The 14,305-nt window shown below is 50.2% G+C and overlaps 5 protein-coding genes across 5 annotated transcripts; all 5 read left to right on the top strand.

Moving 5' to 3' along the window:
* Positions 1 to 638: 638 nt before the first annotated feature.
* Positions 639 to 1,091, top strand: LAJ45_02299 (uncharacterized protein; the record flags this gene model as incomplete). The annotated part of the gene is made up of 1 exon (XM_046111890.1): positions 639 to 1,091. One exon carries the CDS (start codon positions 639 to 641, stop codon positions 1,089 to 1,091), a length of 453 nt encoding a protein of 150 aa, XP_045974790.1.
* Positions 1,092 to 2,712: 1,621 nt separating this feature from the next.
* LAJ45_02298 (uncharacterized protein) lies at positions 2,713 to 3,318 on the top strand (the record flags this gene model as incomplete). Its single annotated transcript, XM_046111889.1, has 1 exon — positions 2,713 to 3,318. One exon carries the CDS (start codon positions 2,713 to 2,715, stop codon positions 3,316 to 3,318), a length of 606 nt encoding a protein of 201 aa, XP_045974789.1.
* A 901-nt stretch (positions 3,319 to 4,219) lies between these two features.
* Positions 4,220 to 4,840, top strand: LAJ45_02297 (uncharacterized protein; the record flags this gene model as incomplete). Its single annotated transcript, XM_046111888.1, has 1 exon — positions 4,220 to 4,840. The coding sequence occupies one exon, from the start codon at positions 4,220 to 4,222 to the stop codon at positions 4,838 to 4,840; it is 621 nt and encodes a 206-aa protein (XP_045974788.1).
* A 497-nt stretch (positions 4,841 to 5,337) lies between these two features.
* Positions 5,338 to 5,931, top strand: LAJ45_02296 (uncharacterized protein; the record flags this gene model as incomplete). Its single annotated transcript, XM_046111887.1, has 1 exon — positions 5,338 to 5,931. The coding sequence occupies one exon, from the start codon at positions 5,338 to 5,340 to the stop codon at positions 5,929 to 5,931; it is 594 nt and encodes a 197-aa protein (XP_045974787.1).
* Positions 5,932 to 6,747: 816 nt separating this feature from the next.
* LAJ45_02295 (uncharacterized protein) lies at positions 6,748 to 12,280 on the top strand (the record flags this gene model as incomplete). The annotated part of the gene is made up of 3 exons (XM_046111886.1): positions 6,748 to 7,124; positions 7,196 to 11,684; positions 11,750 to 12,280. 3 exons carry the CDS (start codon positions 6,748 to 6,750, stop codon positions 12,278 to 12,280), a joined length of 5,397 nt encoding a protein of 1,798 aa, XP_045974786.1.
* Positions 12,281 to 14,305: the final 2,025 nt, after the last annotated feature.

The raw sequence follows: 14,305 nt of genomic DNA, 5'->3' as shown, positions 1-14,305 counted from the left end.
TATGTTGATAATATTATTCATGCCAATCGATTCCTTTCTTTCCCTATGACTGGTCCTACGCACACGTGCTGGATACCGGTATTGTATTCCATTTATCATACACTGGCTTGAAAACTATGTTAGAAAGTTGGAGAACATTGGGAGTTAACGTGGAAAAGGCTGGCCGGAGATGATCCGGGAGACTATTTAGAAAAGTAAAAGAAGGCAGGATTTACTAACAAACACTCCCCATTTTCGAAATGTTTCCTAAATAGATATATAGTGTCAGCTATCTTTTCTCTTGTAGAAGATGGTTAATCAATAATATCGTGTGATAGTTTTGTCAGAAGTAGAATTAAAAATATTATTCTCGTCACGGCAGCTGGCCGTGTTATCGGTATCCCTTATCGAATGTAAATGCTATCATGTATTTACGAATCTTGGCGCTTTGTTTCGGGGCCCTTTCCATTCTAAAAACACAAAAAAAATTCTCGTTATAAAAACCTAACGAATTTTGAATCTTAAATTCCTCTTACAAAAACTATCTTGAAACAAGAATATAACCCTCACGCTCAGGCACAGCATTCTTTCCTCCAAAAAACCTCATTTCTTTCGCACCAAAAACTCCAATTCACAATCTCTACCAAATAATAATCACCATGAAGTTCTTCACCTCCCTCACTGCTCTTTTCGTCCTCGCCCACACCGCCGTGGCCCTCGTTGTCCCCACTGCCGTCACTGACACCAGCATCGTCGACTTCAACTCCACGCTCGAGGCTGATGGCACTCTCGAAGAGAGACAATTCAACGCCTTTGTCGTCTGCGAAACCACCAGCGGTTCCCCCTACACCGCAGACGTCCTCCGTGCCGCCAACACCCTCGCGAACAAAGCCGCTATCTGCAAGCAGACCAACGGGTCCGGATCCAAGTGCACCCAAATGACCGACCACAAAAGCGCAGCAATGGGGATCTGTGGACCTGTTGCGTCTCAGGTCCACTGCAAAACTGCCGGAAAGGTTGGCCGCGCTGTTGCTGAACAGTGCAATGTCAACGGCTTGGCTGGTGGATATGGGCAGTACGAGTGGGGCAGAATTGTCGTCTATGTTCCTTAAGGAGAGAACGTTGGTAGGCGACAATTAGAGGCTGCAGGATTTGGGGGGATAATCTGGACAAGTCAATTATGTTTTATACGATTTAATTAGTATGAAATGTAATTGTTTATCAAAAGCCTTAAAGATAAAGTTAAAATTATAATAAAAAAACAATTTTAACTTAGCTAGAGTGCGCAAATAAAGTGACATGATAGCAACAGTGAAAATCCCGAAATCCTTTCCAATGTGCATTAGAACCAGCAGTAATAACCTAGATACATGTATCGAGCCTGTAATATTAGTACCCATAAGATATATAGAAACCAAGCTAAGCATATAATAAGAGACCTTCATGATAGCCTTTTATGATTTGTATTTCCTTACTTTGAAATTTACGTCCGAGGCCGCGCTCTCATGATATTTGGTCAAAAACTTACTAGAGTATTGACTCTATATGCGTGCAGTTTCAAGCACCAACGAGACCGAGCTACTTAGAGTCGACTGTAATTAGCTATAGATGCAATCAAAATTGAGTTGGTTGAACGAGTTGGATGGGTTGAGTTGAGCTTTTTAGTGACTGTGGATTTTAATTTGTAAAGTGTGTTGCATGAAGAAAACCTTGGCTCGAGCTAAGAGCTTCAACTTGCAAGCTAAAAACTTCGTCTCGTCCCAAGGCCGGTTTAAGATGTTGAAAGTTAAGTTGAAGCTATACATAAAGAGGGTAAATTATAAAGTACCTATGCATCAAACAAAGTATGGTGCACAGTGGCAGCCAGGGAATATGAGACTAAGAAAACACTTCGACAGCCCCTAAGAAAGTTCTAACCTGTTTGACGATTGAGGTTTTTATTTCTTTACAGAGTTATATACGTACTTGTATACGTGTACGTAGTACGTATAAGCATACTTCTGTTTTGTCGAGCCCTCCCGATGGCCGGAACTCCCAATCGGGGCTATACGTGCTAAGGCTACCTAGGACCTGATCAGCTTTAAGAGGGCGCACAGACATGAGAGTTGTCAGCAGTACACGCATGGTTTAAATTGGTTTTTATTTTATTTTATTTCTTCCTATTCCTCCACTCTGTTGCTTTTATCCTTTTTCCTCCCCTTTCTGCAAAACGTCTGCCCACATCCCTGGGCACACGTACGTAGTCGACTGCTGTGGTTGATGGCTGGCTACTGTACTTAAAGTTCTAACACAGATAAGCCTATAATATATCAATTGGACAAAAGACTTGCACTAAAGTCCATCCAACTCGTTCAACTCAACTTTGATTACCCCTAGTCTTGTACCTATCCCGTGCTTAGCAGCAAGCTGCCCACCAGTACGTTGCATAGAAACATGGAAGTAGACGGGTTGAGGACGAGCCTAGATTACCCTAATATAAAATGGTGCGTGAAATGTAAAACTTAAACCAGGCCTTGGCTCCTTTGTATATTGTACATGATTAATTTTTCTATAAAAGGCGTGAATGAAAGACGTTCAATATATATATACATGCAAATACATCGTCGTCCCACAATTGCAACACACTCGTTAATTCCGGCACTACCCTCATTTCCTGCAACTTTCTCAAGCCGTGATCTCCAACGCTAGCTACCAACGATATCAATCACGATGCATTTCTTCATTATCACCACCATGATCTTCCTCTTTTTCTCCCATGCCACCCTCACTCTCAGCATGGCGGCTGACTCCTCCGTTTCCATTCCCGAGGACAACGGCTTTAATTCCGCGATCGAGCTCCCCCAGTCCTTCGATGCCGTCGATGCCTCCGAATTCGTTCACAACACCCCGAGCGTCGACCTTAACACCACCCAAGAACGCGATCTCGAGAACTCGAAGAACGACGGCCCTGACAATGACGATTCCGAGGATGTCGGCTTCACACCCACCCTCTCTCGCCGTGCCGTACCCCCGTTGCTCGTTTGCGAAACCAGCGAAGGCTCTCCCTGGGTGAAAGATATCCGCGATGTCGCCGATTGGATGATGAACCCAAAATTGCAGGGAGAATGGGACTGCAAGCAAAGGAACCCGGTCAAGTCCAGGTGCAACAGAGTCCAGTGGTCTGGCACTGCGGAGGCTGCTCTCTGTGGCCGCCATGGATTAATAGTGAGCTGCAGAATCTTGGCCATGGGCATCAGGGCTGTTGTCGAGCATTGTACTCGCGATGGAAGGGCCGGGGGGAGACTCATATACGATACCATCGGCGCTTCCCTCATCGTGTATAACACATCGAAGCTCTAGAAAAGGGATTGTTGAGCTATAGTTAATGGTTATAATTACGTGTAGCCTACAAGACAATAAGAATCTATAATTTCTTCTTACTCTTCTCTAGTTCCGTGACTCCTTCGTGATATTTCTCTTATGTCACTTTGTGACTTTTTAATCATCATTTCACTTTCATGCTCTTTTTATATATATATATACGGAAAAGGCCTAAAATGACACAGTTTTCGGTATACGCGCTCCGAAATAACACATGATGCAAAAAGACACAGTTCCCTGTCACTACAAGTAAAAAAAAGAACAAAGCGTTCTATAAAACTACAAAAGGTACAAAACTACAAAAGGTACTGCAGCGACTTATTAAGACCTTTCCCGTTATATATATCATAGTTTCATTGATTTCTAGGTACAAGAATGTCGCGTGCAGCTAACGCTATGGCGTGAACAAAACCCCTTCACTTCCATGGTCAACCCAGTTGTTTTTATAAATTCTCTCCCCTTAATTGTAAGCTGAGCTAGCTGATCATATGATATTAATTGTCAAAAAAACTAACTAACTGTGAAGGGCGTACATTGGAATACGTATACAAAGATCCTACATGTAGTATAATTACATGCAAGGGTTCAGGTCCGTGGTATTCAATCTTATATGCTAAATATGTATATACATGATGTATATATACGTGCTAATATTTAGCTAATAACTCATTGTAAGGATCGAGCATATTCAGAAACACTAAACATAAATTACTAATCTTTTTAAAGGTGAAATCCATAGTATTTAGGTATCTAGATTCAACTACCCGATTGTATATAAAAGCAATCAATTCCCTCCTATAATTTCCTCATACCCTGATTAAGCTCTCCAGTGCACCTACCAACAATTGCAATCATGATGAATTTCTTCATTATCATTACAATGCTCTTCCTCTCGAGCTCCCTCCCCCGCACCGTCCTCACTCTCGGCATGGCGATTGACTCCTCGGCTTCCGTTTCCGAGGACAAGGGCTTTAACTTCGCGGTCGAGCTCGACCCCCAGACCTTCGATGCCGTCGATGCCTTCAGATTCGATCATGATACCTCTAACGTCGACTTCACCACTCAAGAACTCGATCTCGACAACCCGGAGAACGACGGCCCTGATAATGACGACTCCAAAGATGTCGACTTCACGAACACGCTCTCTCGCCGCGGTTTGGAGCCCGTGCTCTTCCCGGTGCTCTCCTGCGAAACAAGCGATGCCTCTCCCTATGTAAAGGATGTCTACGACATCGCCGATTGGGTGGGGAACCGCAAACTGCAGGGACAATGGGACTGCAGGCAAACGAACATAGGCGGTTCCAAGTGCCACCGAGTCCAGTGGTCCGGCAGTGCAGAGGCTGCTCTCTGTGGCCCCTATGGACTGGTAGTGCGCTGCAATGTGTTTGCCGATAGGGTCAGAACTATTGCCGACCGCTGTGCTCGTAAAGGAAAGGCGGGGGGGAAACTCGTATTCACTACCAGCGGCGCTTCCATCATCGTGTATCACAAGTCGAGATAGGTCTGGAAAAGGGATTGTGGTTGGGCTATAGCTAACGGTTATAATTACGTGTAGCTCAAAAGATGATAATAATCTGCAATTACTTCTTACTCCTCTCATTCCGCGACTCACCCGCGATATTTTTTTTATGTATCTTTGTGACATTTTAATCATCATTTCACCCCCATGGTCAATCCAATTGTTTTTATAAATTCTCTTCCCTCAATTGTAAGCTGGGCTAGCTGACCATATGATGTTAATTGGCCAAAAACTAACTAACTGTGAAGGGTATACATTGGAATACGTGCTAATATTTAACCAGTAACTAACCATAAAGAGCTTAAATAGAAATACTAAGCCTAAACTGATCTTTTTAAAGGTGAAAATCCATGGTAGTCAATGTGTGCCGAATATATAGAATATTCAACTGCCCGATTACTATAAAAGCAACTGATTCCCTCCTATAATTTCCTCATACCCTGACTAGCTCTCCAGTGCACCTACCAACAATTGCAATCATGAATTTCTTCATTATCATTACGATGCTCTTCCTCTCAAGCTCCCTCCCCCGCACCGCCCTCACTTTCGGCATGGAGACCGACTCCACCGTTTTCATTCCCATTTCAGAAACCGACAACGAGTTTGATCCCTCCGTTCCTTTCAATACCTCCGTTTCTATCAATCCCTCCGGATCCTGCATTCAAACCCCCAACCTCAACGATACCGCCGAAGAACTCGGCCTCGCGCTCGACGGCCCCGAGTCTGACGGCGCGTTCTTCCCCCGTGGCGCTATCCCCCCGTGGGTCACTTGTGAAACCAGCGGAGCCTCTCCCCTCGTGAAGGATGTCATTGGCCTCGCCGACTACATGTTCAACGACAAGCACGTCTGGAGCTGCACTCAAACCACCTCTTTCGGCTCCAGGTGCACCAGGATCCAGTGGTTCAAAGGTGCGGCGGCTGGTCTCTGTGGGATGGGTACGAAGACGCTGAACTGCCAAAGGGTCAGCAAGAGCGTCAGGTATCTTGCTGAGAATTGTGCTCGCAATGGGAGGGTTGGGGGGAAGTTCAAGTACAATAGCATCGACGTTACGCTCATCGTTTACGCGGCGTGATCGTCAAGGAAGGAAATTGTGGTGGAGTCAATTTGAAATCAGTTTTTAATGATAATAATCTGTAATTTTTCTTACCTTTCTTACGTCTTAAGTGCATGTGTCGCTTTAGTTGTGATTTCTTCATCGTTCTATAGATACTTTCAGATCAATTGCAATTGATTCTGCAATTTTTCTTCCCTTGACGTAATCCCTCGTGAATACAAGTATTACCATTCCTACATATCAAAGGTGAAAATTTAGGGTAACCAATGTATGCCAAGCTCTATGTCGAATCTAATCTAGCTTCAACCATTTACTTTTCAACATTAATCATCCCAGTACAACGTTCGTAATAAGCTACATATATGCAGTTACCTTTTAGACCCCCCTCCCTGGCCCCTGTGCCTCGTTAAAATGTACCTACCGCGTCGAGTGATAATCCATGACTGTACTTACAATGACCATAAACAACGCATATCGTAAACAAGCCTTATGGTTTTATAAGCACCTCCTACGTAAGTCTAAATAGTACTGTAGTGGCCCAAATATTAGGGCTTCACGCCTAGCAATCCCACAGTACATACATGTACATTCTATATATGTATACACAAGGTTGCAGTTGGATGTGATGAAGTCCCTGCCAAGAAATACCAAGCGCCGAGTGACAACCCATGACACGGCACCTCCCGCCTACACAAAATCTTGGCGACACTAACCAATCCCACAAAAAAAAAAAAAATCCGAACATTTCCAAAACCTCCACCACAACCAAACCTTCCTCAACCCTTCCCATTAATCCCCTCCAAACACACCAATCCCCCCCAAACCACCCCAAAGATGGCGTCCTCCCTCGCAGCCCAGCTGCAGCGGATCACGGCCACCTCCACCAACACACTCAACACGCAAAAGCTCAAGCAGCTCCACTCGGCCTCACTTCTCTTCCCCGAGGCGCACGCGGCGACGCAGGACCTCGACACAATCTTCTCCATCGCGGCCGAGGGCTTCCGCGAGCTGTGCCAGCTGGACGAGCGCTTCGTTGCGCACGAGCGCGGGCTGTTCAGCGAGAGCAGCAAGGGCGTGGACCGCTTCCTGCTACCGCGCAATGAGGTGGACGAGCTGGATAAGAGCATTGAGGCCTTCCTACAGCTCGTGAGTGGAAAACTACTGCTAAGGCCGTCGTTGAAGGCCGTGGAATGGCTTGTGAGACGCTTTAGGTACTGGCTGGCCTCTTTTATCAATTTCAATTCCAATTCTACAATTCCAATACTAATACCTCCCGCTACAGAGTGCAAGAACAAAACACCGCCGCGATCCTCCTCTGCTTCCTCCCGTACCACGCACACCCCACCCTCCTCCCCACCCTCCTCGGCATCATCCCCGCCAAATCTCTCCCGCGCGAATTCGGCTTCCTGGCGCCCTACCTCTCCCCCGCGTCCCCCGTGCCCCGCCACGTCGTCACCCACGCGCTCTCCCACCGCCGCGACTTCTTCACCCTCCTCAGCGCCCACGTCACCACCGCAACACGCACCCGCCGCGACAGCCACGCCCTGCACTCCTTCTTCTCCACCGTCGCCACAGAGTCCGTCTCGCTCATGTGCGACGCCACGCGCAAAGCCGGCGCCATGTCCGAGCAGGACGTGCTGCACCTGGCAATGCCCATCCTTGAAGAAGCATACCAGGCGCGCAAGGCCCCGGAGTTCCAGATCGGCGCATACATGCTGACGACCGTCGTCGTGGCCAAGCTGTCGCTGTCGGGCCAGCTGCTGCTGGCGCTGATGCAGAGCATTGTGAAGGGGTGGAGCAAGGACACTGTCAGTGCGGGTCTGGCGTGCCTGGCGTTTTTGGCGCAGGCGCGCCAGGGCGAGAAGGAGGTGAGGGTGTCGGACGAGGTTGTGAAGGGACTGGTGAAGATTGAGGATATTGCGGAGAGACTGCTCACCATGGGCGAGAAGTATCGGGTTGATAAACTCGTTGTTGGACTATGCTTGGGCGCCTTGGATAAGGTGGGGCGCAAGTACGGGCTCAGGGAGCTAACCATTGTGGTCAAGCTGCTGGAAGAGGCGCGCATGGGACCTAAGCAGCGCAGACTCGTAATGAAGAAACTCGTGGACTCCGCGCAGAAGGTCGGCGAGGGCAGGACAGCAGTAGAGACAGAGGAGGGCAGCAACGCGCTCGAAGACGTAAAGGAGAAGCTCGCATCCTCCCTTGTGCGCTGGACTGGCCTGGGCGAGAAGAAGAAGATGGGCAAGCTGGTCAAGGAGATCCTCGAGACCGAGTCTGTAGATATTGAGCTTCTAGAGCTCAGGCTCCAGACCGTCATCCGCCCCGCCATCATGCCCGCTGCGGAGCCCAAGGCGTTGAAGGCAATTGAAGCGCCACCAGCACAAGCCGAGACGTTTGAGGAGCTCCTTGCTGCAATTCCAGCTGCCGTGGAAGGCGACTCCTTCTTGGCGCCTACTACCCCAGGTGTCTTGGAAAGACTCGGCCAGGCGTTCATAACCGCTATCACCACGTCCCAATCGTTCGCGCCAGCCCTCCAGCTCCCAATCTTCAAAAGCAAGCCAGTGGACCACGCATTCGCGCTATCATTCCTCGTCAAGATCTGGACCTCGCTGCGATACCCCGCGTTGGCGCGGACCACGGCACTGCACGAGTGCACTAGCTACATCAAGACCATCGGCGAGCGAGTCGACTTTCAGGCTCTGTTCCCGCACATCCTCGTTGCGCTCGCAGACCCGTCCATCAACGTCCGCCGCGAAGCCGCAACCCTCGCGCGGGTGCTCAATGAGCGCTATGTGGCCCTCGGGGGCGAGCTGGGTAAGAAAAAGAAGAGGAGAAAGTCCGAAGCCGCCGCGGAGGGGCCCATCAAGTACTGGGCGCTCGACTCTATCTACGGCACCGGCAAGGAGACGGAAGAAGTCAAATGGCTCGAGACCGCAGAGGCACGCAAGTTCATCGAGGCAGTCATCATGAGCAACCTTGAGGAGTGTGTTCTCGACTCCCACGTCATTGGCCGTTCAGTCGAGAACGTGCTAGGCACCGCTACAGAGTCGAATGTGAAGTCCAGCTTGAAGACCAGCATGATGTCGTTCTTGAGCAGCCACACAGTCAATATGCCTGCGCTGCTTCCCAAGCTGCGTCTACTCACCATGCTGAACCGCGTGGAGAAGGCGCCGACGTCACGGACTGAGTTCCTCGCACCTGTGCTAGAGAGCTGGGTGGATGTGTTGGACTACCAGACCCGCGTCGCCCAGTGCGCCGAGGAGCGTGTGGACATCGTCAGTCTCGAAGAGCAGCTCGTCAGTGTCGTCTCCGAAGGCGGCGACGCTGAAGGTGCTGCCGTCCTCGTCCACATCATTGAGAAGGGATTCAGCCCCACCCTCAGAATTGCAGCCGCCGCACGCATCACAAAGATCTGGAACACCCTCGACGACGAGACCAAGACCGGTGCTGCCGAGAAGCTTCTTGAGATTACATTGAGTGGTGAGGACGTGGGAGAGGCGCATCAGGTGCTGAGGGATGTCACAATCTCTACTGAGGTGTTTTCCCGATTCCTGGACGAGTCCAGAGCAGAGCTGAAGGCAGCACTGCCGGGCAGCGCAGTTGCAAACAATAAGAGGCAAAAGATGACTGCCGTCGTCACCGCCGGCGCCGACAACGAGGTTGACCAGGCGGTAGCATTGCGGAGGGTCACAGTCGTCGCAGAACTAATCGAAGGCCAGAGCCCCGAGAAGCACGCAGAGCTTCTGAAGCAGCTCTTTGGCGTTCTAGCAGACGTCGGCAGCGTCGAATACGCTGGTATTGCTTACCTCCACGGCGTGCTCCTCTCGTGCATGAGCGCCATCATCAGGAGCTTCAAGGGCACCAAATCCATCAACCTCGACAGCACCGTCCGCGCCGACGTGCTCGTCAACTGCATCCGCTCGACGTCCAGCCCGCAGGTACAGAACAGCGCACTGCTCCTCCTCGCCAGTCTGGCCGACGTGGCGCCGGACGTCGTCAAACACAGTGTCATGCCCATCTTCACTTTCATGGGCGCCAACACGCTCCGCCAGGACGACGAGTACTCGGCCCATGTCATCGAGCAGACGATCAAGCGTGTCATCCCACCGCTCGTCAAGTCGCTCCAGGAGCAGGGCGGGAACCCGGTCGTGGGTGCGGCGGAGCTGATCTCGACGTTTGTGGCGAGCTACAAGCATATCCCCGTGCACAGGAGGGTCCGGCTATTTATTGCGCTGGCGGAGACACTGGGCGTGGACGAGTTCCTGTTTACGCTGCTGGCGAAGCTGGCGGAGAAGTATAGGGTCAATGTTGGTGGCCAGGTCAAGACGGACGATGGAAATATCAGCGAGTTCTGCACAATGCTGGCGGGCAGCTTCAGTGCTGAGACACAGCTGCTCAACGTCGTCAAGTATCTAGATGTAATCTTAGACGTCGTAGAGCCCTCAGGCAATGGCCTTGCAAAGCACATCTTTGAGGAATCAAACGAGACCCCCATCGACCTCGCAGGCAGATTGCTCCAGGTTCTCGCCGCCGTGCTGAAGAACGACTCCCTCCGCGTCCGTGCTTCCCGCGTGCTCAAGACCGAAGCCACCGACCCCACAAAGCTCAAAGCCTCCTTCTCCAATGCCCTCGAAAAGTCGCTCTCCCTCGCCGAGCGATTTGAAAACACCGAAATCGGCACCGATATCGCCAGCGTTCTCTCACACCTCCTCGACCTCCTTTCCACGCCTCAGTTCGTCACCGTCGTCGAAACACTCCTCGGCCGGCCATCCTCTCAGCTCCGCCGCAGTGCTCTCAAGACCTTCACCGACCGCGTGACTGCCGACCCCCGCACTAGCACAACCTCCCGTGCTGCCGTCATGTCGCTGATGCCCAAGATCGCCTTGATCATTGCGAGCGCCTCTGCCCCCAACGAGCTCAAGGCAGACGCTTTGTCCTGCATCGACACTGTCACGCTCAAGTACGGCAAGTATGACGTCGCTGCTGTCGCTGCCCTCACTGACGCAGTCACCGGTGAGGGCGGTCTTAAGAGCCCTGACGTTGGGCTCCGCGTCCTCTCTTTGATTTCCTTAACATCGATGACCTCCTGCCTTGGGGGCCGTATCATACCCTTCCTCCCCAAGACCGTTCCGTTTGCGCTTGAGCAGCTCGAGGAGAGCACCAGTGCCGCCCACCAGAGCGAGATGATCCACAACGCAGTTCTTGCTTTCCTGGACGAGCTTGTCAAGGTGGTGCCGTCCTTCATGGTCAGCTACCTGACACGGATCCTGCAGCTCGTCTACAAGTCTGCCTCCTCCGCCGAATTCGAGGGCGAGGCCGCCTTGGGCATCAGGACCGACCTGATGAAGAGCGTCGCCACCACTCTAGACTCCAAGACCGTGCTCTCCGCCATTCTGAAGACATGGCCCGCCGCGCTGGCCGACGAGACGTTGGATGTGGATGTTGTGCTGGTGGCCGTCGAGGACATCATTGACGGTGCCACCAAGGCGGGCGTACAGAAGATGCATGCGAGTCTTCTGCAGTTCTTGCTGCTGGCATTTGATCTGCGGCGCAGCGGGATGTTTGGGGACGAGGATGTTGAGCACTTTGAGGAGCACGGGATGGCCGTGGCGTTGAAGATGGTTTATAAGCTCAACGACACCATCTTTAAGCCCATGTTCTTGCGCATATTGGAGTGGGCGGAGGAGCTTGGTAAGAGTGATCCCGAGGGCAGAAACAAGCGCTTGACGGTGTTCTGGAAGTTTGTAAATACGTTGTCTGAGAACCTCAAGGTATGAAGAACCCTCTCTCTCCCACCAATCCCCCCCAGAAAGAGCCATAACTAACTCCTGCACAGTCCCTCGTCACCGATTACTACAGCTACGTCCTGCCCAACGCCGTTGAAATCACCAGCGACCCCGCCTCCGCTACCGAAGCTGCCACCCTCTGGTCCACAGTCATCACCGCCCTTCACACCGGCTTCACCACCGACGAGCGCGACTTCTGGCAGTCGCCTAACCACTTTGACGCCATTGCTCCTGCACTCCTGTCCACACTCAATGAGCACACCAGCACGCTGCTCACGCCCGCCATCGTCGAGCTCGCGCACGCCGCGCAGTCCGAGGAGCACTTCAAGCTCATCAACACGCGCGTCCTGGCGTTAATGCGGTCCGAGGAAGCAGCTGTTAGGCTGGCGGCGGTGGAGACGCTGACGGCGCTGTATGCAAAGCTGGGAGAGGATTGGCTGCCGCTGCTGCCGGAGAGTGTGCCGGTGATAGCGGAACTGATGGAGGATGATGAGGAGGAGGTCGAGAGGGCGGTGCAGAGGTTGGTGGTTAAGGTGGAGGAGTTCTTAGGACATGGGGAGTTGGAGGCAATGTTGCAGTAGGCGGGGGTAGACGTATAGTTAGGTTGTCGTAAAAGTTTTTTCTCTTTTTTCGTTTTTCTTCTTGGGGTGGGTAAAGATATCATGTTTTAGACCCCGAATGCTTCTCTCTAGTTGTGTAATCCATGAATTCAGTCTTGTTAGTGAAGTACCGCCATGAGCTCCCAAGATTCAAGGCCAAAACCTACTCTCAATGCTTGAATGAACAAATCCAACCGCTGTAAAAAAAAAAAAAACCTCTTCCTCGAGCTCGTGTACTGTACTGAGCAGTATCAAGGTCCGATCGATGATCCCTTAGTTGGCCACAGAACCGCGATCATGATGTATCACTCGCAATCTATCATAGTCAGCAACACGAATTTCCAGCACTTTTGTTTTAGATAATGTCAGGATTTTGTGGAGGTAAGATTTCCCCCCCATGCGCGGTACTTCTCTATGGCTTATTGCTACGCAATTGCGTATTCTGTGGCTTGGGACCTGTGTCTAGACATTTCAGGCTGTTGATGATCGAGGTCTCGCTATCTGGTGACTTGAGGCTCTAGCTCTATGAATGCTCTGAATGCTCTTATGAATGAATTATGAGAGTGATGGGTGCTGCAACTTAGCTGTATAGCATTTCAAAAGCCAACAGATATACTTGACCGATTACAACCACGTATCAGCTGTAGTGTGTCTTAACACCTATTCCACCCCAATATCGCCCATGTACCTACTAGAGAACAATACCATACAGCCACACTGTACTGTCCAACAATATCGACACGACATCTCAAAGATCTCCCCTGCAGCACTTTTCTTTTCTTTTTTGGTCTTGGCTGAACTACATAACCCTCACTACCACGGCCAAAGCATCTGTGTACGGATCGGGTTAGTGTGCTACGAGTGATAGTCTATGAAGGAGAGCGCGGGCATGCATACGCCGACCAAGAACATAAAACAGAAATGGTGCACCGTGTACCAACTTGCGAAGCTTCAGCGCCATATAACAAAAAATGTAGGAGATCGATATTTGGGTTTGGAAATTTGTGCTTACGGCATGTCCATTCGGTGGATTGGACGACTGTTGAGCAGTGGGCACTGTGGATCAGCGCGGGCACGGTACGGCCCTGACGTTTAGTGCCTGTATCTGCGTAGGTTGGATTGTGCACATGGCGTGTTTAGATGTTCTCAAGTTATAACGGGCCGGTAATTGGACTAGATATTACCCTTTTACATAGTATAAATTGCGTAAAAGTCACATAAGTAAAAAAAAAAAAAAAGAACAGAAAGAGAAAACCAGAACTAAGGATCAAAATCACCAAGCTATAAACGAATAATAATAAATAATCATATGGATAAATTAATAAAATACATGATAAAAATTACAAAAGTTATCACAAAACAAAAAACGAAAAAAAAAAAAAGTCAATAAATATAATAATAAAAACAAAAGAATAAAAAATTATAAAAAGATACAAAAAGAAAAGGAAAAATTAAAATAAAATAAAAAGACGAGGGAAACACAAAAAAGAAGGGAACTGGCAACAAGGAACAAGTGATGAAAAACCCCTCTTGACTCCTCGGTATCACCCAAAAGCCAATAGGGGCAGCGTCCCCTCCGTAAGGAGAGGGACAAAAGAAAAGCGAAAGGGGGGGGGGGGGGGGGGGGAGGGAGCCGTATACGCGGGGCGACCACGCCTCAGCCCTCCCACCACCACAGCTTTCCCAAGGCTGTGGATTCCGTGGGAGGTCAGGGGTGGCCGGTGTTTATGGACCGTCTTCGGGTCCCCGGGAGAGCATGCTCCACATGAGCTGTGCCCTACCCATCGCCCTAGGACGCGTGGCCCGCTGGTGTGTGGTGTTGCCCCTGCTGGAGGAGTCATTCGGCCGGTGGGTGTATGGTGAAGACAGAAGGGTGAGGGTGGGAAAGTGGTCTTTTTATAGCTTTGGAGAAAATCGCCAAGGATAGTGGCTAAGATTGTTTAATGGGAATTGGCCGACCTTGTTGTGTGCATCAGCTGGGTAACTGACGGTAGAAAACATGGGACG

The sequence above is a fragment of the Morchella importuna genome, assembly GCF_003444635.1.
Source record: "Morchella importuna strain M04M26 chromosome Unknown Morimp01GS004, whole genome shotgun sequence".
Taxonomy (NCBI): domain Eukaryota; kingdom Fungi; phylum Ascomycota; class Pezizomycetes; order Pezizales; family Morchellaceae; genus Morchella; species Morchella importuna.
This window is presented reverse-complemented; position numbering and strand designations above follow the sequence as displayed.